A 26,804-nucleotide genomic window follows, 5' to 3' on the forward strand; every position below is an offset into this window, starting at 1 on the left:
TCACTCCTATTAATACATTTTTGTTTGAATTTAATGTTTTATGCGTAAGTTTAGTACAATGCGTTTTTCTTTGATGAGTACAGCCGAAGTTTTTAAAAATTGTTTTTCTAATTTTTTTCTAAAATTAATTAAAAAAGTAAATTTTTGACATTAAAGACCAAATAACCATTTTCTTGACTTTTGGTACATTTTAAGAAATATCTAACATTTTTCTAAGATATTTATATTCTTTTTGTAGTTTGAAAATGGTTTCCGATAAAGAAAAGAATGGCTAAATACAAGAAGAAAGTGTGGAAATCTCAGTAACCAACTAATTCGGAAGTATGTATGTACATATGTGGTTTAAAAGTAAACCTCAAAAATGTTTGTTTTGTATATATTTCGCTAGAATGCTCGGACGCTATTTATTCGGCATTATAAGGAATGACTTATACTCATACTCATTTTTATGAAATTTTTAATTACGTTGCGATCACTGTTGTAACCATAAACAATCGCCTAGCTCAAAGCTTTGGCTGAACATATAAACGCCCGACTGCTTTTGCATCACTACTTTCTGCATGGAAATAAAACACTATTTAATCTACAAAGCATCACATAGGCACCAGAAACATTTTTAATGCGTTAATGAATTCAGCATTTATTACCAGAACTAGAAGAAGGCACCGTATCAAAATTATTTTGTGCTTCCAGTTCTAAGAAAGGTTGTGCATTTTTTTTTTTCTAGTCCAATTTTCTTAAAGAAACCTGTTGACCACTTAGATTTTGAGATATCAAAAATTTCTATTTCCAATATTTTTGAGAAAAATATTATTAAAAAAAAAAAGTAAATATATTATCAAATACGCCGTTTTAAGATTGAAAAATATTATTAAAAAAAATATTATTAAAAAAAAAAAGTAAATATATGATCAAATACGGCGTTTTGAGATTGCATACTAAAAAAATTATCTAAAAAATTCGGAATTGGACTAAAATCCAAAAAAAAAAAAAAATTATCACAACCCTCATCGTCAGCTAAGGCTCTTACTCAAACAAACCCACACAGTCGTTTCAGAATTTGGAGGGGGCTCGAGCATCTGTGTTGCCTCTAAATCTCTAAGATTTACGAACAAGTTTCAGTTAATCATGTACATTATGATGAAATCAGCTAAATAAAAACATGATTTTGAAGGATTGGGGGAGGGAGGGGCTTGAGCACCCTGGCCCCCCCCCCCTTCAATACGCCACTGGATTCCATCCCAGAGTTCATCAACCCTATACGAATCCTGCTTCGAGGTGTGCTCTCCGATTAGTATGAAATTGAAAAAAATTCCGTCCCGACTTTAATAATCAGAATTTAATAATCAGCCCTATCGTGAGTTTCACTTGAACAAGATTCCACCCGGAAAAATTTAATTTCGCCTTTCCCCTATTGTGAGTTAAGGGAGAAAAGTTGTTCACGTTCGGACATCTCATAGACCAGTGCCAATCCGGTTTTCAGAGGGCAAAAGTTGAACAAATTATTAGCAGCATAAGGGTGGTGGGAAAATTTAGGATAAATGGTACATATATGAAAGGGGAAAAATAAATTGCCCACAAAAAAATTGGGGGAAAGGGGGTGGGTGGGCGAAAAAGTGGGGTGGGTGTCAAAAATCATGTTTTTTTACGATTTCTGTCAAAACTAGACGTCCTATCGAAAAAAGTCAAATGCAAAAGTTGTAGGTAGTAAAAATGTCTACAACTTTTACTCCAACAATTTTTTTCTATAACCTCAAAAATATTGTAAAAAATGCAAAAATACGATTTTTTGATTTTTTATTTTTATCTTTTACAAAAATGGTTGGATTTAAACAAAACTTGGTTAAAAACTACTTTGTTATGTTTTCTATCTATTAAACATTTTTTTTGAGCAAAAAGTGAATTTTTGGATTTTTGACGAATTTTATTTGAAAAAATAGCCTATTTTTCAATCAAAAAAGTTACCGAAAAAATTTTTGATTTTTGAAAAGTTTGAAATGAAATTATTTAGATTAAAACCTATTATTTAGGATTGTGTGGAAAAACTATACTTTTGTTTTAGAAAATATTGAGAAAAATTGAAAAAAACAAAAAAAACGATTTTTAAGATCGTTTTTTCCGTAAATGACAGTAATATTGGCGAGAAATAATTTTCCATAGAAACTAAATTATACTTTTCTAATGGCCTTTGACCTTCTTAATTTGAATCTAGCATTAGAATAGCTCTAACGTGAAAAGTTTTTGAGATATTGAATTTTGAACGTCCAAAACACTATTTTTGTGATGTTTTGCATGGTAATATCTCAAAAACGTGATGTATAGAAATCAAAGTATATTTTTCTAATGGTTTTTTGTGCGCTGAGCTCGAATCCGAAGTCAGAAAAATTCTATCACATCACGTTTTTGAGATATTACCATGCAAAACATCACAAAAATAGTGTTTTGGACGTTCAAAATTCAATATCTCAAAAACTTTTCACGTTAGAGCTATTCTAATGCTAGATTCAAATTAAGAAGGTCAAAGGCCATTAGAAAAGTATAATTTAGTTTCTATGGAAAATTATTTCTCGCCAATATTACTGTCATTTACGGAAAAAAACGATCTTAAAAATCGTTTTTTTTGTTTTTTTCAATTTTTCTCAATATTTTCTAAAACAAAAGTATAGTTTTTCCACACAATCTTAAATAATAGGTTTTAATCTAAATAATTTCATTTCAAACTTTTCAAAAATCAAAAATTTTTTCGGTAACTTTTTTGATTGAAAAATAGGCTATTTTTTCAAATAAAATTCGTCAAAAATCCAAAAATTCACTTTTTGCTCAAAAAAAATGTTTAATAGATAGAAAACATAACAAAGTAGTTTTTAACCAAGTTTTGTTAAAATCCAACCATTTTTGTAAAAGATAAAAATAAAAAATCAAAAAAACGTATTTTTGCATTTTTTCCAATATTTTTGAGGTTACAGAAAAAAATTGTTTGAGTAAAAGTTGTAGACATTTATACTACCTACAACTTTTGCATTTGACTTTTTTCGATAGGACGTCTAGTTTTGACAGAAATCGTAAAAAACCATGATTTTTGACACCCACCCTACTTTTTCGCCCACCCACCCCCTTTCCCCCAATTTTTTTGTGGGCAATTTATTTTTCTCCTTTCATATACCATTTATCCTAAATTTTCCCACCACCCATATGCTATATGCTGCTAATAATTTTTTTATTTTCAAAAGTTATTGACACTGGTCTATCATTGTATTTACAACTTTTAGTTTCAGATTATTTTCGAGATATTGGACAGCTCTTCTTTCACTTCATAGTTTAGCGCAAAATATAAATTCCCTTCTGGGGAAACTCCGGGCGAACAAAAATATTCCGGGCGGAAAACATTACACCTGAAACCCACGATAGGGCTGAATAGAAAAGCAGAATAATCAGCCCTATCGTGAGTTTCACGTGAACAAAATTCCAACCGGAAAAATTGAATTTCACTTTTCCCATATTGTGTGTGGCCCGGGCGAAAAGTTGTTCACGTTGGCAAAACTCCCCGTATTTTAAACTTTTTTTTAAGTAATTTGTTGGGCAGTCGACATCTCTTTTCTCACTTAAGTTTTTGTGGCGTACAGGAAACTAGTTTAAAGGAAAATGTAAATTCCCTTCCGGTGAAACTCACGACAGCTTTTCAAATTCCGGGCGAACAAAAATATTTCGGGCGGGAAAATTTTCACGTGAAACTCAGGATAGGGCTGGATAGAATACAGAATTTGTGATTCTTATACAGAATTTTGGTTTCACAGAATTTAATAATGCAGAAAAACAACCCGTTTTTACAATTATTCTTTGGAATAACCAATTGAGGTTTGTTAAGTACCCAAGATATAAATAAGACGAAATATATTGTTTAACACATAAATGAATTATAGTTTAATTAAATGAAATTTAAAGGACAACTTCAACAAAAAAAAAAAGGAAAAAACAAAACATAAAAATAATATACATATCTCAGAGCTTTTATTTGAACAACTTATTTACGTTTACCCGTAAAATTTTGTGGAGTCTTGTACATATGCTTTATGTACATAGATGCTGCATCATCCACTGTGTTATACACATACGAAGCAACACCTTTAACTTTTGGTCCTTGACTTAGAAGAATTGATGATGGCAAAGGAATTTCACAAATTACTAAGCAATTTACATTTTCAAGTAAACAATATGGTGTTGTTGGCAATAAATAAATTTGTCTCAATGGATAATCCACACCTCTTACGATACCTAAGAGATTGAAAATATTAATATTGAAAAAAATTTTATATATATTAACAGTGTTTTACATACCTATTCCAAAGCACTCGTATGCTTTTCCTGATTCCAATCGACAAAGATAAACGAGATTGCCAATTAAAGTTTTCACCAAATCTTCCTTACAAAGTTGGTCATCCCCCATTTTAATGATGTTCAAATCATCAATAGAAGCACTAAAAATAGAAATAAACAGTTCAGTTTTAGAGTACTTTCTATTGAAGTGTTGCCTACGTTTGTTCAATTATTTCTTAACTTTTTTAAATGGAAATGTTTATCTTTCCTAGAAAGCAGATAATTGCTTAAATACAAATTCAAAACTGATTTAAAAACAGCCGACTCTCTCGAATTTTCATGGGACACGAGAAGTGCTTCCAGTTAGAGGAAAATTTGAGTAAGAGGATATAATATATTTTTCCTTCAAACCTTTTCATGCAAAATGATCAAAATTTGACTATATATACAAAATAAATAACATTATACTTACCAAAGTGGCTTAACATCAGTTATCCATTCCGCATGCCCAATTAAGATACTACTAAGTCTTGTCAAAACCATTGCTAGTCTCATATCTCTGGGTTTCATAGCCCAGCCGGAGTTTGAATTTCTATTCTTCGGTATCAAAGCATTTATCAAGGTCACTTCATGTTGAGGATCAAATTCATTACTTGACTGAAACACCTCTCCAACAATGTTTCTCTCTAGAGTCTTAACATTTTCTTTTGTCATAATTACATCGAAATCATTTATTTCTTTATTACTTTCGAACTGAACAATGTTCGAAGGTTTTAGAAGACTACAAATCACAGAAACTAATTCATCGCCAAAACCTTTGTTATAACCCATAGTATTTATTATCCAAGGAATGTCTTTGTAGTCGTTGTTTCCATTGCAAAACTCCAATAACGCTCTTAAACTATCAATGTATGATTCAAGTGAATGAATTATGCTGATATGTCCAACCAAAAAAGACTTATCTGGTTGTTTGTTCAAAAAGTAACCCGGACCAAGTAATGGTTCAGTTATACTAGTTGCACTTAAAGTTTGAGGTACAAACATCTCGGGTTGGCCAATATCCAAGTCTATCAACAAGATTTTATTATGTTCGTTCAGGTTTTTATTAATCAAATAACGTAACAGTGTCGATTTGCCAACAGATTTTCCACCTATTATTAGAGTTTTGCTGTTATTTTGAATTCTTATGTTATTCCAATCAGGATTGATAAGTAATGGAGTTTCAGTATTTGGGGTTATTATGCAACGCAAGAGGAATTCACTTGTATAAAATGGACGATCACTTTGAATGGAATTCATATTGGGAAACAAATGCTCAACCATGTATTTGCGAAGCATGTTGACTTTTTTGCTTCGATCGTTGCGTTCAAGAATCAAGATAGCATCTTTGGAAGGTTCAAATTTGGCAAGAATTTCTTCCAAGTCCGAACGAATAAAAAATGGTGTCAATGAAAGCAGTTCTTTTTCATTTACGGGTGCAGCATTTACACCTATATAGGATGGTTCAATTTTTAAGGAACTATAACCTCGTGGTGAGAAGATTTCCAATACTTCGTTTCGTTTGGGATTGTAACCAAAAATATTTACACCGCCTGCGAGAAGTTTGAGTTTGACAGTTCCATAAATGTAAAGAGGATCTTTGAGAAGCACAATTACATGATTGCAGTTGATGGCGTTAAAGAACAATGTTTTTATTTGTACCTTTGGCTGTGATGGTTTTGATTTAGAAATTTGCTCTTTTCTATAGAAAGGACTCGAGTTTTCTGTTGCTGGAATCTTCTTTTGAGGGCTCTTCTCCTCTTGTGACGGCGTTAAGGCAGAATTTGGTTTTGGAGCATAAGTTGCTTCATTTATTTTTGGATGTTGGGTTTCAGATGGGAAAGACGTTACAGGAGAAGGTTTTTTTGTATCATGTGTTTTTTGGTTTATTACGGTCTGTTGTTTTTCAGAAACTTTCTCTATTGCAGCTGATGAATCTTTATTGTTTGAATTAACTTTACTCTGTAATGTTTTACTACTTGATAATGAATCTTTATTGAAAACTTCATTGTTAATGGTATAAACTTTGAAACGCAATGAATTACAAGAATTAGAATTCTCTAATTCTTCCAGTACAAAGTCCGCAGTCGTTATAATGTTAGGCTTGTTAGAATTAATTTCAAAAAAATGTTCCATACCATCGACATCATTGGCTTTAGCCTTAATAATTTCTGCCGTCATTGGTTGACATTTTTTTGGAGTAATTGGTCTGTAGTCATTTTCATCGTTTTCATCACAAGAACAACTGCTACAGCAACTATGAGATGATTCAGAACTTGAAGAATAAAAGTTTTCATTGTCGATTGTATAATCAATTGGTATCAACTCTGGACAGCTATCATCGCTATCTGACATTGGTTTGTCATCATTTGAGCATGTCTTTTTGCATTGTTTAATGGGCAGTGGTAAGTTTTCTTTGTTGGAAGTGGTTTCTAGATCTGGGATTTCTGTAGGTAATTCAATTATTTGAGCATCTTCTTTGTCATTATCAAAGCCCACGTCATCTGTTGTTAGCTCGTACTTAACAGCTGTTCCTGTAAACGAGAATTTTGTTTATTGTTTTTAAAAATAAATAATGAAATTTATGTTTAAAAATTTCAAATGTAAGAAAAAGAATGAAGGAACATCGGCTTCTTATGAAGAAAGAGGCATTTCGGCTTATCAGGAAAAAAAGAACATTTCAAGGTTATAAATATAGAACTGAATCCTGTAAGGACGAACAAGGAAGTAGGGTAGCAATATGAACGTCTGATACCTATCAGATTGTTGACGAAGGGCTTTATGTGTGGACAGTCCGGCAGATCTTGGAAATAATCCAGGATCCTCATCAAATATTTATTAATCGATTTTAAGTATGAAAGTATCTGCAGAGACAAGGGCCACTTTGTGCGACTAATCGGCCTCGATCAAATTTGCACGAAAGAACATGCACGAAGGCATTGACTGAGCATCACCCCTCTAATCTAAACTTGTTGCCCTCCACAAACTATCCTTTCCCTAAATCAAGATTGATTTACATACTTAACTTCTTAAACAAAACTAAATATTTTAGTCTAATATTAGATACAAATTGGAAACCAAATACACGAAAGCTTTTTTTCCTATAAAAAAAACTGTTTGGAAAAAATGAGGATTATTCGTAAAATAAAATAATTGAAGGGTCCAGGGGAAAAACGGCACATTTCCACTTTTTGTCAAAAAAAAAAAAAAAAAAAAAAAAACTACTGATGAGGTCTTGTAGTATTTACAGAGCACTGTCTAATTGCATCCTAAAATGTGTTTTTTTTGGAATGGACTTGTGCTGTTTTTCCCCTGAACCCTTCAATTAGTTATAGAGTTCAAAATCAGACTACATCTGTATCAGTGAAGCCCTCCACTTGACAAACTTAATTGATGTACACTCAAACTCACCATATTTCAATGAACTCATTCCATCATTCTGACTTCACCATCCCTCAACTGGTTTTTGTGAAAAACTTCCAGCTAACCATTTCATTAAGATCCATTTGGAGCCAAAGAATCACCGATTTTACCTAGCACGGTGAACATTGATATGCATACCCATCGCTAAATACAAACTTATGCTAAGTCAAGAACCCACGGAGAGAACTCAACTAGCAATAGACAAATCTACCTAGACAGGATATGAAATTGCCGTCTCAGAGCAGATTGCATATTAATATGTATGTCCTTGGTTATACTCCAATCTAACTTCTGTTATATATGAGCTGGGTATTCAAAAAAAAAAGCTGGAAAGAAACCGACGAAAAGTAGGGTAACAAAAAGATGAATTAGTGTTTCATTAATTGCATCCAAAAAATTAAGATCATTAAAGCCCAAATAAAACCTAAAAATTTCAATTCCAATCATATGATCAAAAATTCACATACATGGGAATAGAATTCCACGAGATGTACTGATTGAACCCTCCAGCAGCAGTTGTCTTGAAAAATACCATCGCATTTATTAAGGGGAAAAGAGAAGAACTAAGCCAAAAGACAACAAAAAAACTGGCCAACCCAAACCCAGTAATAGGAAGAGTTATAAACCAGACTTTTGGATGAGATATCATCCAATGAAGAAGAGAATATCACCTTCTAAGTTAATCAAGGCTAAACTCAATATAATATAATAACTGTTCAATAAAAAAAATTCGGCTTTCACTGCTTTAAAAGGAATCAGCGCTATCGACCTAATCAGAAATTTGTATTCAAAGGGTTAGAGTCTAGGTACGTCGAGGGTATACAACTCAGGTGGAAACGGATGACCTCATCTTAGAAAACCAATATATCTAATTTATATCTGGAATTTACTTTTTTTTTAGCAAATAAAAAAAAATACTTACCTTGGGCAATGTAAACATCTTCAGGGGGATTTCCCGGCGGTTGATAGTCTCCATCATCACTTGAAGAATGGAAATAATCATCCCTATCCGACGCATAACCATCCCAATACTCTTGGTCCGAGTATTCATCGTAGCCTTCTGTAGATTCATCTTCAATTGATCCGCTTGCATATTCCATATCTGATTCATCTGAATATTCTTCTTCTTCATCATCTTCATCATAATCGCTTTCTGATTGGCCTGAGAAAGATGTTGTTTCCTCAGAATCGTTACATGTATTTTCAAACAAAAAATCAAGATAAGAATTATTGCGATCGCCGTCTTCGTCGTCCGAACAAGAACCTTCAAATTCATTTTTAGCTCGTATCAAAGCTTGTTCTGTATTTGGAATATTATTTTGTTTAACTTCTTCACGAGGCACATCTATTTCAGACTCAGAATTAAGAATTTCTTCTTGTTCATTATTTAGTTGGCAAGGACTTGAATTCATATCAGTATCAAATTCAGAGTCGGAAGTTGGAGGACGTAGAGGCCCACGTCCTTGAACATATGGTTCGGATTTAGGCTTTTTTTTATTCAACACTGATTTGGACTGTTTAGCTTTTTTACAATCTGCATTCGTTTGTTTAGCTTCGTCTTTATCAGTCTTTTTTTTGGGAGTTTGTTGGAACTGCTTTGCATTTGCTTTACCATTAACAAGCTTTTGCTTCTTAGCTGGTAATTTATTATCTGAAGTGTTACTTTTCTTGGAAGGGTTCTTTTCTTCGTTTAGTCTTCTCTTAAGTGGAACCTCAATGCTTTTCGAATTGGAATCGTTAGTGATCGATTTTTTATTTTTCTTCGAAATGGCACTTTGGCCAGCTTCTGTTCCAATCTTCAATTTGGGATTGGTTTTAGGAATTTTGGAACTTTCATTTTTCAAAGTTGCCTCATTACCATTTTGCTTAGAACTCTTCTTGGGTTTGACATTGGATGTTTTATTTGGTTTAGAAAAGTTCTTTTTAGGAACCTTGGAAGTATCTTTTTTCAGAGGTTTCTCATTACCATTTTGTTTTGAACTCTTGGGTTTTACATTGAATGGTTCATTTGCTTGAGAAGAATTCTTCGTTTTATCAAATTTGGGAATTTCTTCCTTCAAATGTACATCATTATCATTTTGTTTAAAACTTTTGGGTTTATTGTAAGACATTTTGTTTGATTTCTGGTTAATATTTGAACCAGCTTGTGATGGTACTTGTTTTTCAAGTAGTTGTTTAAGTTTCTTTCGAAGTAGGTCTTCATTTTTTATACTTTTCGATGGAGTTATTATTGGATGAGGGACTTTTTGTTGGCCTTTTTTATTATTATTTTGTGATCGTTTGTTTTTCATGGCTATTAATTTGAATCAACTGTTCTAAAAGAAATCAATTTTCGATATAAATGTGTTTAATTTATTATAAATATTTACTTACAATGCAAGAATAATTTATTTGTGACGAGTTTATTAGATAAATTTTATAAATTTTGGAAAGCGCCGGCCATAAATTCGATTTCGACGAGACAACAACAAAAAAATGAAAAAATTTACCGTAGGCAGCAGCAGCAACAGCACGTGGAAAAACAATTTTTTTTTGACATGAAAATGAATTTTGCACATCTGCATCTGTTTTTGTTCATCGGAATACGTTCCAGGTGAAAATAAAAATATTTGCTGTAAGGAAGAGTGCACACCAGACAATTTAATTGTTGCAGTTATTTTATTTAATAAATTGACATTTTGTCCAAGTGGTAACTTTCTATTTAATAGAGGTATTTATGCAACCGAGTAAAGCCATAACTACAATGACCTAAAAAGTGAAAAAGTGGGAAATTTACAAAAGTAAAAAATTTTGATTTCTTTCTAGCGCTAGGTATATGTTTTTGGAAAAAACTACAAAAATAAAAATAAAAAATAAATAATAAAAATAAGCTTTCTGCATCATTATTTTCAATTTTGTAGTCGGAAAAACTGTCACAAAATGAGTTTGAAAATTTTCACTTTTTGACTTTTTGTTGTAGTTATATCTTAAACGTGGTAAAATTGTAAATATAGTAAACGAGCTGTCAAAATTTGTATGGAAAAACCTTACCAAAATATGGTACCATCTGAAGGCTTGACCACACCGGATAGCGGTACGGGTAATTAAACGTCGAACGTCAAAGTTCAAGTGTCGAATTTTCCCTACTAATAATTTTGCTTCTATAATGCAACAATTGCATCTGTAAAGCTTTATAGAACCAAAATTGTATGTCGGGTTTTTCATACAATAATTATTTAAGTCATTTAATTTTAACTGACCTAATTTGCGAAATTGGGCAGGTTCAGAAACGTTAGGCACTAAATATTTATGTAATTTCTCGGTCTCTGATTGGTCAGCTGTCAAAAAATATCTTTCCAATTTAGGTAATTTTATTGGAAAGCTAACTGGAAAGTTAGGCAAGAAAATTTTCCCTAAAAATTTAGGAAAGTTTTTTTTGTCAATATGACAGCAGATTGTTTTGAATTAAAGAATTAATTTAGCAAAATTTAATTTTTTGTGTGAAAAACGAGTAAAAAGTGCATTATCGGTTATAATTAATATTATTTATTCATTAAAGTTAAGTGAAATTTGGTGTCTGCCCCATGCGGTCTGTGAAATTCTTCAATAAATTTCGAAATTTGACAATAACATCAGATCCAAACTAATTTAGTCAATTTAATCAAATTTCCGTTCAGAAAATGACGTTGCCTAAATATCTAGTCCCTTATAATTTCTGAACGTGCCCATTATCTCATTGTGAAAACAGGCTATTATAGCCTATCTCATTTCCAATGTCAAATCGAATACAAAGAAAAATTCATTTGAAATTTTAACTGACCTAATTTGAGAAATTAAAGGCTTGGCCACACCGGAGGGTATGCGGTAGCGGTACGGGTAGAGGTAACGGTACTTGTATGAAAAAAATTCCAAACTGACATATCAACGTTCAGATGTGGAATTTTTTTCATACAAATATCGTTACCGCTACCCGTACCTCTACCGCATACCACACCGGAGGATACATGCGGGAGCGGTACGGGTATTTGTATGAAAAAAATTCCAAACTGACACATCAACGTGCAGATGTGGAATTTTGTTCATACAATTACCTATACCGCTACCGCATGTACCCTCCGGTGTGGCCAAGCCTTTACGGGTACTTGTATGAAAAAAATTCCAAACTGACACATCAACGTTCAGATGTGGAATTTTTTTCATACAATTACCCGTACAGCTATCGCATGGGCCCTTCGGTGTGGCCAAGCGTACCGCTACTAATACCGCTATCCTATACCTTCCGGTGTGGTCAAGAATGAACACATATGAAGTAGCGGTACAAGAAATTGTATGAACAAAGTTAAACACCTGAATGTTGACGTTCCAATTTGGAATTTATTTTTCCTTAAAAAAATTTAGCACTTAATGCATTTTTTTTTTAAGTTTATAAGATCAAATTGGATCACCCTTTTCTCTAGATTCTGTATTTTCGGAACATCATCAACGTCATTTTATGACATTTTATGATGTTCCGAAAATACAAAACAAATAGTCTTGTCAGAAATGGAAAATGAACAAATTTCTAAAGAAAATTAATTTATTTTTATTTGGTTGGCCTAACTTCTAGCTTTCGTTAAAATTAAAATATTTGATCATTAATAAATAGTTAAAAAACTAATATTTATGCTAATTAAGATAATTTAATGTAATTTAATATTGTTAAATAAAGAAATATACCTATTATATGTAAATGATTATGCACCTTTTAAAGTCAAGTTACTTTTGAACTTAAACAACGGTATTCTAAACAAAAACAAAAATGGATGGTTCAAATGAATTGTACTTAGAATTTGAAACTTTTTTAAATAAATTATTTATTCGGCGAGAACAAGAAGGATTCAATTTTAATGATTTCCGAAAATACGAATTTGAATATATACAGTTTGTTGATAGAAGAGTGTTTTATTAAACATTTTTAAAAACAATACCATTTTTTTCAAGGCCACATTTAGAGGACCTATTGCCGTTGATATCAATTGAGGAAGCGAAGCGCATCCAAACTTATTTCCATAATGCTTACATTTTCCACTTAAATAGTTGGTTATTTTCAAAGACTTTTCAAAGACAATTATAATTTGTTAAGTATTCATTTTAGATGGATTGCGAATACCTAATATTTTCCCTAAGCAAACTTTGAATCCGGTTCCTGATAATGACACAGAGCCATTACAACAACAACAACAACCCGGACCTGCTGATGGTTCTGTGTTATCTTTTCAGCAACCAGCCCAAGAACAACATGAAACTCAACCGGTTTCTGATTCTGTGTTGTCTTCGCTGCAACCAGCCCATGAACAGGAATCTATTGATCCCGTTTATACACAAAAGACTGCTCCTTTAATGCAAAGTACACCACTGAGTGTTCCATTTTTTGGACTACAAAGAATGCATAACGAAGAAGAGCATTCGCATGCGAGAGAACCGGAACAAGACGTTTTCTTAGAAAATGTCATTTCTCAGATAAATATTTCGCCGATTACGATGCATTCGGCCATTTCAAAGAGGCCTAGTGCACAGCCTCTACTTAAGCAGCCTATTGAAAATGTTATTCAACAAGAAGTTACTTTCTTAAAGGATTTTGAGAACATTCAGAGGGAACCACCCTTGGTACAAAAAATTCCAGTACAAAACCCTCCTCCGATTAGAGGTCGCAAAAGGGCACGTTTTGAAATTGAAAGAATTTTGGTAAACAAAATCTACCTATAATAAAAAAATTCATATTCATTGCTAATTTTAAATGATTTCTTGTAGAGAGGAATCAAGAAAAAAATGGATAAAATAAATTTTGATGTCCTTTGTTGTCTTGCACATAAGAACAAATCTGATGTGCAATTAAAACGGTCGGAGGAATCTTTTTTGTAAGTAGTTATATAAATTTTATTTTTTTTCTCTCTAGAAAAAAAAATTTAATTATTTGGTAAAAAAAATGTACCAATTACGAAATAAACGTCACAATTCACAAACCATCAGAAGCGTACTTAATGTCGTTTTCCATTAACGAATCTCAGAATGAGATTTGTGAATCTGACAGCTGAAAGGGGGGTGAAGAGGGAAAATAGTGGAAAAATCTCAGATTTCATGATCTATTTGCGTCTTGAGATTCAAAAAAATGACAAAAAAATGAATCTGATGGCGTTTTTAATTGGCAATCCGGAATTGTTCTTCGATTCGGAATCCCAATTGAACAGTTTTTTTTTATTCCGAAGAATCTGAAGGTTGGTGTGAATGTATTGTTTGAGTTTAACATGTTTCACATATATGTGTATTCGCGCCAAATTTCATTTGTATTTGTGCTGCAAACATTTTGTACTGCTGACATTTAAATCTATGAATGTGTGAGTGATTCTGCTTCTGATTCTGTTTTTAAAACCAGAAGAGAAATTCTCTTTTTTTCAGAATCAGAACTGTCAGTTTTGCTTAATTGAACGCTTCTTATGCTTTTGCTTCCAGATTGCCAATTAAAAACGCCATGAAAATCAGAAATCTGAATCTGGATTTTTATCAAGATTCACGCATACAAACACACGCACTTTCACACACACTCCTCTGTTTGACATTTGTCTGAACATTTTTTGTCGTTTTATTTTTTGTATACGCTCAGATTTCGTACACAATGGGCAGGTTCAGAAACGTTAGGGACTAAATATTTACGTAATTTCTCGGTCTCTGAGCTGTCAAAAAGAATCCTTCCAATTTAGGTAATTTTATTGGAAAGCTGACTGGAAAGTTAGGCAAGAAAATTTTCCCTAAAAATTTAGGAAAGTTTTTTTTGTCAACATGACAGCAGATTGTTTTTATTTAAAGAATTAATTTAGCAAAATTAAATTTATTTGTGTGAAAAACGAGTAAAAAGTGCATTATCGGTTATAATTAATTTTATTTATTCATTACAGTTAAGTGAAATTTGGTGTCTTACCCATGTGACCGGTAAAATTCTTAAATAAATTTCGAAATTTGACAATAGCATCACATCCAAACTAATTTAGTCAATTTACTCAAATTTCCGTTCCGTCCCTAATATTTCCTGAACGTGCCCAATTACAAAACTAGATTTCATATTCTATTTGCAGTTCAAAATCTGAGAATTTTACACAAAAATCTCAAAAGTCGATAGAAAACGACATAAGCGGATATTTTTTTCTCTTACAGCTACAGCCCTATTCTGCTATTCGATTCAGTTGAATCAAAAGATTCCCTTCATTTATCACGTCAAATTGGCTTTGAAAACCATTTTTCTTTGAATAGCAAGTTCCCATCTGTTTTAGAAATCCACAAGAAAAAGGGCACGTTCAAACACCTATCGGATAGCCTATGTGGGATACTAGTATCTCGAATATCTTTTTGAACGAAGAGCTATCCAGATGGCTTGCCCAAGCAGCTACTATAGGTCGTTTCAAATCAAAAGTCCTGACTCAGAGTTTATTTTCTCCCTTCCAATAAAATTGAGAGCAAATAAACAAAAAACTCAATTTTATTGGCTCATTGCGACAAATCAACTCAAAAATAACAACAAATCATGCTTGTTTGAATGAAAGAAATGCTAGAGAAAAAAATCAACAAACGAAAAATCTGAATTTGTTTATTAATGATTTCTATGGTGACGACTCCAAAATAATTGAAAAATAAAAATAAGATATTTACTGCCTGTAACGATCCTTAAATAATATGTCCGTCTTCAATCAATTATCAACACGCAAATATATAGAGAATATTTATTCATGTGAACAGTTTAATTAATATTGAAGTAATAACAAATAATATAAAACAATTAATAAAATATATAACAAAACTTGCTCTGCTATATTAAATGTTCAAAGTGATTTTAGTTATCAATAACAGATCTGTACATCCCTTCTTTGTTCTTTAGATTGAATCTTATAATCTATTTAGATAACATCTGCGTCAGGAGAGGACATGGAAACATTTTGAGTGGTATCAAATTGTTCTTGTTCTGAATTAGAATACAATGGAATCTTCTTAACATGGCTGATGTTTCGTCTTAAGACTCTTCCATCTTCCGTTCGTACTGTTACTTCGTTAGGGGAAAGTTCGATTACTTTAAACTCGGTCGAAGTGAAAGTTGGTGTCAATTTATTTTGGGAAACCATGTTGCGAACAAGTACTTTATCTCCAACTTTAATTTCACTGATTTTTGCACCCCGTTTCTTATCTGCTACCTGCTTTCCCTTCTCTTTATTGACTAAGTCAAAATCTCGTACTTCTGAGTCAACTGATTCTGCGTCTATATCCTGAACAGAAGGAATCTTGTCTCTTATCAGTCTACTATAAAGAAGCTCAGATGGTGCTTTTCCAGTAGTGCCATGTGGTGTAACATTATACATAAGAATAAACTTTTGAATTTCTTTCTTGTAATCGGTTCCATTTCCATTTGCAATTTGTAGTCTTTTCAATATCGATCGATTCATGTTTTCAACCTCGCCATTTGCCTGTGGCCAATATGGAGGCGATGTGATAAGATTTATATTGTTGTTTTTGCAGAAAAGTTTGAATTCTTCGCTAACAAATTGTCGTAAATTATCAGCTTTTATTGATTTTGGATATCCTAATCGACTAAATATTTCTTCTAAAATTGAAATAATTTTGGATGAAGTTATTTTTCTTATAAATCGTATCTCTTGATATCTGGAAAAATAGTCTATAATAACAAAAACGAAGTCATGATTTGGTAATGGACCCAACAAATCCATTGCTAATTTGGAAATGCATGTCGTATCATAGGAACAGGTGGTGTTGGACGGGACACTAATAAGCATTCACGACAGCTTTTCACCCAATTTGTTACGTCTTTGTCCATTGAAGGCCACCAAACTTTGACTCTAAGTCTTCGTTTCATAACTGTCTCTCCTGGATGACCTTCATGAGCAAGAGCTAAAACCCTGGTTCGTAAACTTCGTGGTATGATAATCCGAGATCCTCGCAAAAGAATATTTCCCAAAACAGATAATTCCCACCTAAATGGAAAATATTTATTCTTAACGCTCATGTTCCACTCGTCTTTTTTTGTGTTTTCTACAGCTTCCATTAGTTCTTCATCTGAAGAGTTACTGTTTAAGATATCAGTTATTGTAAGTGCTTGTTGTTGTTCATTATCCCAAACAAATTTTAAGTCTTTTTTAATTAGTTTCCACAACGGGTCAGTTACATCTGCCAAATCTGGGATAAATTTTCCTAAATAAGTAACCAGTCCTAAAAAACTTCTTGTTTCCTCTTTAGAGTTAGGTGGGAGAAATTCGAGTACTGTTTTGACTTTTTCAGGGTCGGCAGATATACCAGTATTAGATAAAATATGACCCAAAAACTTAAGTTCTTTTACTTTAAAAACGCACTTTCCTTTGTTAAGAGTAACATTCTTATCCTTAAAAATATTAAGTACATGTTCAAGTTCTTTGTTGTGTTCTTCCTCTGTTTGTCCAAAAATGATAACGTCATCTAAATAGTTGAGGGTGTTTTGACATGAGACTAAAATGTTCTCCATTGTCTTCTGGAATATCTCCGGAGCTGAATTGACGCCAAAAAGTAGCCTTTTGTAACGAAATAAACCCTTATGAGTGATTAAAGTTGTGATTTCTCTACTCTCCTCAGCCAGTTCTAATTGATGATAGGCGTTTTTTAGATCTAATCGCGAAAAATACTGTGCTCCTTTTAATTTAGTCATAATAGAGTCAAAAGTCGGTAGAGGATAGTTTTCTCTCTGTTTAGCAAAATTAGCTTGACGCATGTCAATACATAAACGAATTTCACCGGATTCTTTGTGAGTAATCACTATTGGTGAAATCCAAGGACTTGGTCCATGTACAGACTCAATTATATCTAAATCGATTGCTTCTTTGAGTTTGGCCTCGACTTTATTCTCTAATGCTGATGGAACGCGTCTCATAGGTTGTTGAACAGGTCTTACAGAAATATCGATTGAAAGGTGTATAATTAAATCTTTTATTTTTGGAAATGGTTGTTGGACCTCTAGTTGATTCACATCGATTCCTAGTTTCAAGACCCCTAGTTTAATTGCTGTTTCTCGACCCAGTAAAGACTGTTTAGCATTTTTGATAACGTAAAAAGAGGAAATAATTTCTCTTCGTTTATCTATACTTATTGGAGATTCAAAAACAAACTTTACTTCTAGCAATTCATTACCAGCGTACACTTTAAATCGATTTTCAGATTTTGTACGTAAATTTCCCAGTATTGTAGGATTTGATTGAAATTTCTCCCAATCACTTTCACTAAGTAAATTAAATCTTGAACCAGAGTCAATAAGCATTAACAATCTAGTGCTCCCAATATAGCAGTAGATTTTTTCGCTCATAGGTTCATTGAAATCATTTGTTACTTGTAAACAATCATACTCATCAATTTTTTTACGATCCTTATCGATGACATCTTTTTCTTCAATGAACTGAATCTTTCAAGTCTCTATTCGTCGTCGCTTAGAGTTTGGATTGTTCCATGTTATGTTCACATCCCTACGTTTATTTGATTTGGTTTTACACATTTTTGCAAAATGGCCCAAGAACCCACATTTGTTACATTTGGAATTTCTTGCTGGACAAAGTTGATCGTCTCCTAGATGGTCTGTTCGACTGCATCTGAAACATTCCTTACCAAAACTCGAAAATCTGACCCTGTTGTTTTTGTTTGAAAATACTTTACTAACTTCATTTGGTAAAGTAGAATAAGCCATCTTATCTGTTTGACATTTAATTTGCTCATGAACAATACATTTTTCCAGAATTTCATCTAAAGAATATTCTTTTTCAAGAAGTCGTTTCTTAAGATCATCTACCGCCCACACATCTATAATTTTGTCTTTCAAGTTTATATCTAAAATTTCTTGTTGTGTGGTACCAAAAGAGCATTTAGTTGCCTGATTTCTAAGTCTCATTATAAATTTGTTGAAATTTTCCCCTTCTTCTGGTTTGAGTGATCGAAATAAATGTCTTTCGAATGTAGAATTTCGCTTTGGTGAAAAGTAACTATTTAATTTATCTACTAAAATTGTATATTTATCCCCCACTGTTCCCTCCGGAACTTCTTCCACTAAAGCACCCGGAATATTAAAAATTACCTCCTGAAGTTGAGGGCCTCCTAAATGAAGGAGTTTATTTTTCTTTTTGTCAGGATAAATAATTTCTTCAGACTTGAGATATAATTGGAAACTCCGGAACCATTTTTCCCATTCTATTCGAATCAACGATTTATCGATAGCTTCGCACAAAAATGGTTTTATGGTTTCACTCATCTTTATATTTATTTTCTTTGTTTTCTTTTATTTCTTGGCTTGACAGTTTTTTTTTTTTATATTTTTGGTTCTTTTGTTTTTTTATTTTCTTTTTTTTTTTTTTTTTGCAATTTCTGTATTTAATTTCTGTATTCTTTTATCTTTTTATATTACCTATAAAAAAAATTATGAATTTATTTTGTATTCATAACTTCTCTTTTTTGTAAATAAACTTTTTTTTTAACATTTAATACTATTCTATATTTTGCATCAAAATTTTTTTTGCAATTTATTTTTATTTACCTGTTTGCATCAACTTTTTTGCAATTTTTATTATTTTAGTATTTATTTAATGTAACGATCCTTAAATAATATGTCCGTCTTCAATCAATTATCAACACGCAAATATATAGAGAATATTTATTCATGTGAACAGTTTAATTAATATTGAAGTAATAACAAATAATATAAAACAATTAATAAAATATATAACAAAACTTGCTCTGCTATATTAAATGTTCAAAGTGATTTTAGTTATCAATAACAGATCTGTACACTGCCCAATTATACAAATGAAAAGATGTGAATAGAATTTTATGTTATGAATTGCTATCATACAAACTGGACATTTCTGGTCCATCTTCACCTAGTCCTATACTAATATCTTCGGCAATGTTATTCCAACTGCCTTCAAATGATAAATAATTAAATAATTGTATGTTTTTTTGTATTGTCCGCGGATATCGAGTGATGCAAGCCCGGGAGACTTGCCTCCGCTTTCTGAGGCTAACCCACTGAATCTCACAGACGGATCTATTAATCAAAATAGGGATATCAAGAACTGTTCTTCATTATTTTATCGTAATTTTAGAAAAAGTTCAGATGCCTCATAAATGCTTCCTTCCAGTAAGCGAATGAGTTTTTTTTATTTTTGCTCAATTTTCCATGGGACTTTTGATTTGAAACGACCTATAACAAAAATATGTAAATATTGAGATGAGGAAACTGTTTCTTTTGAGCAAATTACATTTTTTTTTATTGTTAAATAGTACTTACACAATCGCTTTGACTTTATTTCTTACAAATTTTTTTTATTTTCAAGCTGAATAATCACCCGAAAAGATATCAAAATAAAATCATTCGGATACCTGAGGTGAGGTATACCAGAAATTCCCGGATACCTTCAGATTATTTTTTGACAGAAAATGATTCGTTTCCTTGCTAATTTTTAACATTGTTTACAACAACAAAAAGCTATCCGATAGCTTTATGTTAGCTCTTTTAACGTGCCCAAAGTTGTGTTTACATTTAATTTTAACAGCCATTTTAACGCTTCTTATTTTAGACGATGTTAAAAGATACACTTTGTTCTTTTGTACTTAGGAATTAAATTTTGTTTCAACTTTCAAATAAATTATTATTTAGACCTGTCAAATAAGGGTTTAACCTCGAAATGAATTGAATAGTTGGATTTTTTTTGCTCAATATCTTCGTTTTGGCATTCTATAACTTACCTCAAAAGTCTATACAAATCTCATGTCTGCAAGTCGCGATTTTCAAAGTCAAACCGCGTAATTTAGATTTTTTAAATAAGCAATAATAGACAATGGTATTATATATAGGTACCCATATGATACATGATTTTGAGGTATTTTTAAAGCTGATTCCAAAACATTTGAAAAAAGTTATAGCTATTTTTCATCTGCCAACTCATATTATTATAACAGTTGCAAACTTAGTATCGAAAAACCTTTAAAACTTATATCAGAGAAACCAAATTTTGCATGTAGGTTTTCATATCCATTATCATTAACAATCAAAACAATACAATGAAAAAAAAAACATACATACCTACATACATATGAAAAAATGGTATTTTTTGTGGAAGGGGGAAATTTAAGGATATGCACCAAAAAACGTCCATGCAATCTAATAGGCTAATTTTTTGGTTTCTACCAAACAAAGGATATCTTATAACTTATGTCAAAAATCTTAATAAATCGCATGTTCGCAAGTCCTAGTATGTTATTTTTGCTTATTTCGAAAATCTTAATTTCGCGGTTTGATCTTTAAAATCGCGACTTCCCGACATGAGATTCTGCTAGACTTTTGAAGTTATTTATAGAACGCCAAAACGAATATATTGAGCAAAAAAAAATTCTATCAGCATTCATTTCTAGGTTTACCATTTTTTTCACCTTTAAGGTATGTTTAAGCTTTATCCATATCTTCAAAATTCGACACTTGAAGTGTGGTTGTTGAGTTATTTGCATCCAAATACAGGAAACAGGTTTTGGTTTACAGATATTAGTTCACAGTGAACAGGCCAATGAAGTAAGGTAAAAAAAATACTAATTTATTTTTTTTTTTAAAGATTTTCGATATTGTTATTTTCCAACAGCAACAAAATGTTTCTTTTTTTTTTCTCAGATATTTTCCTCTGAAGCCTGGAAAAACTAAAAATATATTAAGTAGAATAATAAGCAACACTAGAATACCAGAAGGTAGACGGGGGCATATATCGATGGAGAGAATTATTAATTTTTCCAATGTTTTACGAGCTCATGCAAGTCAAAGGTAAGTTTAAATATGTTTATAAAGCAAATATGTAATAATTCATTCTTCATTTATAATTATTTTTACTCTTGAAATTATCAAAATTTTAAAAATTTATTTAAGAAAAAATCTTTTCAACCAATAACTGTACTGGCCCGTAATTTAAGTAGCAAATATGAATTTGATTTTCCAAGAATACAAAAAAATCAATTGAGACTTTATTATTTTATTTATTTATTTAAAAAAAAATATAATAAATTAGATGTTAATACACATATATTTCGATTAAGCCATTCTTCGGTAGAACAACCAATTCAATCAAGTCAAATAGATTCAACACGTTCACCTTACACACCACAAGATTTATTAAGGACATCTCATCATCTTCCATTCACTCCTCTTAGAGGGGACATGTCAGGGTAAGAAGAAATGAAGCAAAATTTAAGTAAAATCTGAATTTCATTTCTTTACAGTCTTTCACCTAGAATGGTTATAGACCAAGCTGCAAGTGCTCCAACCCATTCATTGCTACGCCAACAACCTTTGTTGCCAATACCTGAAAGAGAATCATCAATAAATATTCCATTTAATAATCACTTTGAAGAGATTCCAATAGAAGTACCACCGCAATCTCAAAATACGTCCGTAATTCCATTACCTTTACAGGATGATCCCTCACAACTACGAGAAGTTCCTGAAATTTTAGAAGATCAATTGTTGCAAATTGCTTACAATGAAGCTTCTCAATGTGAAGCACAACAGAATAAAGTTTCTCTCAATGATTCAGTAGTAAATGTTGAACTTATAACCGAAAATGAACCTATTGCGCCATTGCCACTTATTGAAGACCAATCACGTCTTCCTGGAAATATTTCTGGAGATTTCGATAATAATGAACAACCTCAACCGCTAGTTGATTCTGTAACAACGCCCCCAGAAACTGTTTCTGTAGGGGGTTTAGATTCAAGTACAAATGTTCCCACAACAATTTCTAATTTAGGTCAGGAACCAGTTTCAAATCAAGTACCAATGCAATTAGAACAATCTCTTGTTCAAAACCCTGCTATACCTTATGGAGATGAAATGAACGATAACCTCCGTGTAGATTGGTACCAAATCCTGCGACCAAGAGTTGATTTAGTAGAATATCCACAAGAACCTGAAGCAGTTCAAAAAAAGAAAAGAAAACGAAGAAGACGTCCAAGAGACAGTCCTGAACGCGTTGTTCTACCAAATCGAAACTACGAACTTCCGCTAATACCAAGAAGTCCTCCTCACGAAAATATAAATGATTTGAAAGTTGCTCCTGTTGGAGTGTTAGATCAAATGCCATCAAACCATAAAGTGGTGAATTTGGAGCAACAAATAGTTGGTTTGGATAATATGACACAAAATATTACAAACGTTGTTAGTGACCTACCAGAAATTCCGTTAAGCCCTCCTGCTTTTTCTAGATATTCTGAAGAACAAGGTGGAAGTTCGGATCAAATAGAAACAACACAGATTGAGAAGTATTTAAAATTAATAAAGGTAAAAGTTTGGTGGCTGATAGCAGCAAAGTTATGATTTAATCGTATCTTACGTGTCGTATACATACTTCTGGTGTTATGACGGTTATTAAATCTTTTTTTTTTTTTAATGGAAAAATGTCTTGCCCCTGATTAAAAACTATTAAATTTCAGATTTGTTTAAAAAATAACGAATTATTCTTCTCTGCGAAAATTAAGTATTCTAAAATAACACTGCCCAACACACAAAAGTTTTCCAGACCGTTGTTTATCATTCCTTACTAAATTTAGGGTGCTGATTACAAAAATAACATCAGTTTTTTTTCTAGCAGCTCTAGTTTTTAAATTATTCATACATGAAAAGTCATAGAAATAAATACAATTTTTTTTAAGTTACATTTTTTTTTTATTTAAATTTTTTTTTTTTTATTTTTATTTTACTTAGGGCCAATTTTTCAATAGTCAGTTAAACAGTCAGTTAGTACTTATTCCTAAGGATAGAGAAAAAATCAATTTTTCAACAGGCAGATATAGCTTATTCCTAAGAATAAAACTATCTGCTTCTTTCAGAGACGAATAAAAATTTTTATAAGGAATAATCTCAACAAAAATATTGTGTCAGTTGTCAAAGCTGTTTTGAAAGAATTTTGAAAAAAATAGAGTGGAACACAAGAAAACAAAAACAATCATGAATAAAAATGACGTTTAATTTTAAATATTTTTGAATTTGACAATTTTTTTTTTGTTATTCTGTAGAATAAATTATTCTTGATTGAAAAATTCAATATTTTTATCTGATTGTTTAAGAGCCTAATAACTTTATTCGTCGAACAGTTAACTGACTGTTTATTAGAAGATTGAAAAATTGGCTCTTACTGAACAAAAATACATTACATTCGAAACAAATTTTTCCAAAAAAAAAACTTTAAAAACGCTTGTAATAATAAAATCTAAAAAAAATAGTGTGAAATTACCCCAAAAATGTGAAAAATTAGAATATCTAAAAAAATAGAGCTCCTAGAAAGCAATCAGTATGATTTTTAGGCTTAGAAGCAAAATGCATTAGGTTCTATAAGAAAATTTCTGGAAAATGTTAACAAACAGTTAAAATAAGCATAACTTTAAAATAAGTACGAAATTACCCCCAAAATGTGGAAAACTAAAATATATCAAAAAATAGAGCTCCTCGAAAAAAATTAATGCGATTTTTAGGTTTACTGACACCAAATACATTGAGTTTAATATAATTTTTTCTGGAAAATTGTAATAAACGCTCAAAATAAGAAAAACTTAAAAATTAGTATGACTATTTCCCCAAATATGAAAAATTAAATATTTCAAAAACTAGAGCTGCTAGAAAGAAACCAATATTATTTTTAGCTTACTGAACTCAAATCTATAAAATTTGATATAAATCTTTCTGGAAAATTTTAAAATGTTGAAAATTGTTGCCAAGTGTAATCAGAGATCAAACAAAAACGTGATGGTCCACATAAAATAGATGGATACTACGTTCACTAATGTAAAATAGTGTGTATTTAGTCTGCTCATATGTATTGAAAAACTCGCGTTGTTTAATCCCCCGAAAAACAAATTAAGCTGCGAATTAAAGTTTCCAGACTTCTAAATTCGATATCAGAACGAATCCATCTATAAGAGTATCTATTTTGTTCATAGCTCTAGTCCTAAAACTTTATATTGGCTCTTTATCTAGTACAACATAACTAGTTTTCTAACTGGAATGAGCTTGAGGGTATTACGATTAAGTCATGTAACAGTTAGTGCGACCAGTTGCCTTATTACAGTAAGGGCCTATTTTTCAATAGTCAGATAAACCTCAAATAGAGTTTATTCCTAGGAATAAAAGTTTTTTTTTATATTGACATTTATTCTTCTGATAGTTTAACTGACGATTGAAAAATCAGGGCTTAATCAGATATGCTTTTAACCTTTTGAATAAAACTTTTGCAGCGGGCTGGTCAGAAGTTAGGATACGCCAATTGGGAAACATTTGATTCTAACTTGTTTAATGAGGTAAGTTGTCAAATTTACAGGGTTGTTCGCACATCCTACTTACTGTTCAATTTTTGTTTGTTCTTTATGTTAATGGTTTTATAACTAACTTGTTTTTATAAAAAATATATAAAATTTTTAAATAAATAAACAAATAAAAATTATAAAAAAATAGGAAGGCTGATGATCAGATTAGGGACCTTTAAATAGCTATAACTCTAGCTATAAGTCTTATGGTAAAAGTGCTACCTTTCATGACAGCATTTTTGACAGAAAATTGAACTGAATTCAGTTTCAATATAACTGAATTGCTTTGTTTTACATTTATTTCGATGTCTAAAAAACAACCTGCTGAGCGACATTTTACTAAGAAAATACTAATCTTAAAAATTACAATAGGTACATTATAAGACTAAAACCTAATCATGTGCGAATCACCCTGTATTAATACATCATGTACTTTTAAATCCGTTTTTAATGTTTTTATTTATTTTAAAGAACGACCGCTTTGAATTGTACACAAATATTTTTAAACGAATAATTAAAGATAAATATGTGACAATGGAAAATTGTTTTGAAAACCAAATGACAAGACTTGAAGCTGCCAAAGGATTTAAATTTATTCTTGGTATGAGTTTTATTTTTTTGCAATTTATATCAAAAATATATTTTTTTACTGTAGATTTGAAAACTATTGGTGTTATAGAAATCGAATCGATGGAAACACAGATTAAGGGATTTCAATTAAAATCTAATGAAAATACTAATGAAATTTAAAAGATTTTGAAATGTGTTTGTTACTTATTTTGTTCCTTGTTTTATTTTAAAAATATTATCAATTTTAAACTATTTATTTCTAATTTAAAAATCATTATGTTCGTTAGATTCATGTTTGTTCATTGTTTTTAATTTTTTTTAATAAAATATTGTTATAATTTTAATTTGCGTTTGTTTCCGTTTTTTGAGAAGAAGAAGAAGAACGAACTGAAAGAAAATCATATTCTAGCCTTAGGTGGCGTGCTCAAGTTGGAACTAACCTCAATCAACTTGATGTGTCCAACGGGAAATAGCTCGCTGGCAACCCAGTTTTTCTCAAAAATAAAATTGGAGAAATATGACGTTTCTGTTTTTGTATTTTTAATTAATTTTACGAAAACTCACCGCGATTTTATAAGAAATATTTTTTATTTCTTCTTCCCAACGTAAAATTAATTAAAATTGCAATGATTTATACCCGAGAAAAAAATAACTTAAAATCTCATGTTGCCGATTTTTATTTATTGAATAAATCACTCTGACATATGTGTCAAATGAATGCGATTGTATACTTTATTTTTTTGTTCCGAAGTGGATACCTTGAAAAAAAATGTAAGTTCCGATCGGAACGGGCTTTCGTTTCGGAACTTTCTCCGAACGGATACCTCGATAGGGCTGATTTTTCGCGGCCGATTAAACCAAAATAAAACTTCCCCATATAATTTTGACGCCGCCGCATATTGGACGCGTTCCACCTTCACAGCCAGGAGATATTTGTAAAGATTTTGGTTTTAAATTTCTATAGACCATAGACCTTCTTAATACTAACTACTGTTGAACTTGTTGTAAATACAAGTCCCATCTAAGCGCTGCCCCTATAAAATAAAATTAACGTTTGATTCACTTGGGCGTATACTTACTTTTTATTGCTATAAAAA

The 26,804-nt window shown here is 31.4% G+C and overlaps 2 protein-coding genes across 7 annotated transcripts; one reads left to right on the plus strand and one right to left on the minus strand.

Moving 5' to 3' along the window:
- Positions 1 to 240: 240 nt before the first annotated feature.
- LOC129921058 (uncharacterized) lies at positions 241 to 26,051 on the plus strand. 4 transcript variants are annotated; one of them, XM_056002695.1, is made up of 10 exons: positions 241 to 325; positions 12,736 to 12,830; positions 12,890 to 13,479; positions 13,546 to 13,652; positions 21,464 to 21,610; positions 21,880 to 22,008; positions 22,063 to 23,119; positions 25,069 to 25,131; positions 25,609 to 25,738; positions 25,793 to 26,051. In XM_056002695.1, coding segments are annotated over exons 1-10 (2,415 nt in total). In that variant the 5' UTR covers positions 241 to 323; the 3' UTR covers positions 25,888 to 26,051. The 4 variants fall into 4 exon arrangements, with proteins under 4 accessions (XP_055858670.1, XP_055858671.1, XP_055858672.1 ...); XM_056002696.1 differs by lacking the exon at positions 241 to 325 and adding an exon at positions 12,421 to 12,439; XM_056002694.1 differs by lacking the exon at positions 241 to 325 and adding an exon at positions 12,452 to 12,675.
- Positions 3,893 to 10,301, minus strand: LOC129921055 (uncharacterized). 3 transcript variants are annotated; one of them, XM_056002690.1, is made up of 5 exons: positions 10,150 to 10,301; positions 8,699 to 10,086; positions 4,787 to 6,887; positions 4,336 to 4,475; positions 3,893 to 4,272 (listed from the first exon to the last, which is right to left on the minus strand). In XM_056002690.1, the coding sequence occupies exons 2-5, from the start codon at positions 10,065 to 10,067 to the stop codon at positions 4,022 to 4,024; spliced, it is 3,861 nt and encodes a 1,286-aa protein (XP_055858665.1). In that variant the 5' UTR covers positions 10,068 to 10,086; positions 10,150 to 10,301; the 3' UTR covers positions 3,893 to 4,021. The 3 variants fall into 3 exon arrangements, with proteins under 3 accessions (XP_055858665.1, XP_055858664.1, XP_055858666.1); XM_056002689.1 differs by having other exon boundaries at positions 8,699 to 10,091; positions 10,150 to 10,289; XM_056002691.1 differs by having other exon boundaries at positions 8,699 to 10,091; positions 10,146 to 10,289.
- Positions 26,052 to 26,804: the final 753 nt, after the last annotated feature.

Source organism: Episyrphus balteatus, chromosome 1, assembly GCF_945859705.1.
Source record: "Episyrphus balteatus chromosome 1, idEpiBalt1.1, whole genome shotgun sequence".
Lineage (NCBI taxonomy): Eukaryota > Metazoa > Arthropoda > Insecta > Diptera > Syrphidae > Episyrphus > Episyrphus balteatus.

Coding starts and splice junctions, on each gene's coding strand:
- LOC129921055 (XM_056002690.1), bottom strand. CDS start 10,067: ATGAAAAACAAACGATCACAAAATAATAATAAAAAAGGCCAACAAAAA. Junction 6,888..8,698: donor AGATGTTTACATTGCCCAAG/GTAAGTATTTTT, acceptor TCTCGTTTACAG/GAACAGCTGTTAAGTACGAG. Junction 4,273..4,335: donor ATACGAGTGCTTTGGAATAG/GTATGTAAAACA, acceptor TCAATCTCTTAG/GTATCGTAAGAGGTGTGGAT.
- LOC129921058 (XM_056002694.1), top strand. CDS start 12,554: ATGGATGGTTCAAATGAATTGTACTTAGAATTTGAAACTTTTTTAAAT. Junction 12,831..12,889: donor TTACATTTTCCACTTAAATA/GTTGGTTATTTT, acceptor TATTCATTTTAG/ATGGATTGCGAATACCTAAT. Junction 13,653..21,463: donor CGGTCGGAGGAATCTTTTTT/GTAAGTAGTTAT, acceptor TTTTTTTCTCAG/ATATTTTCCTCTGAAGCCTG.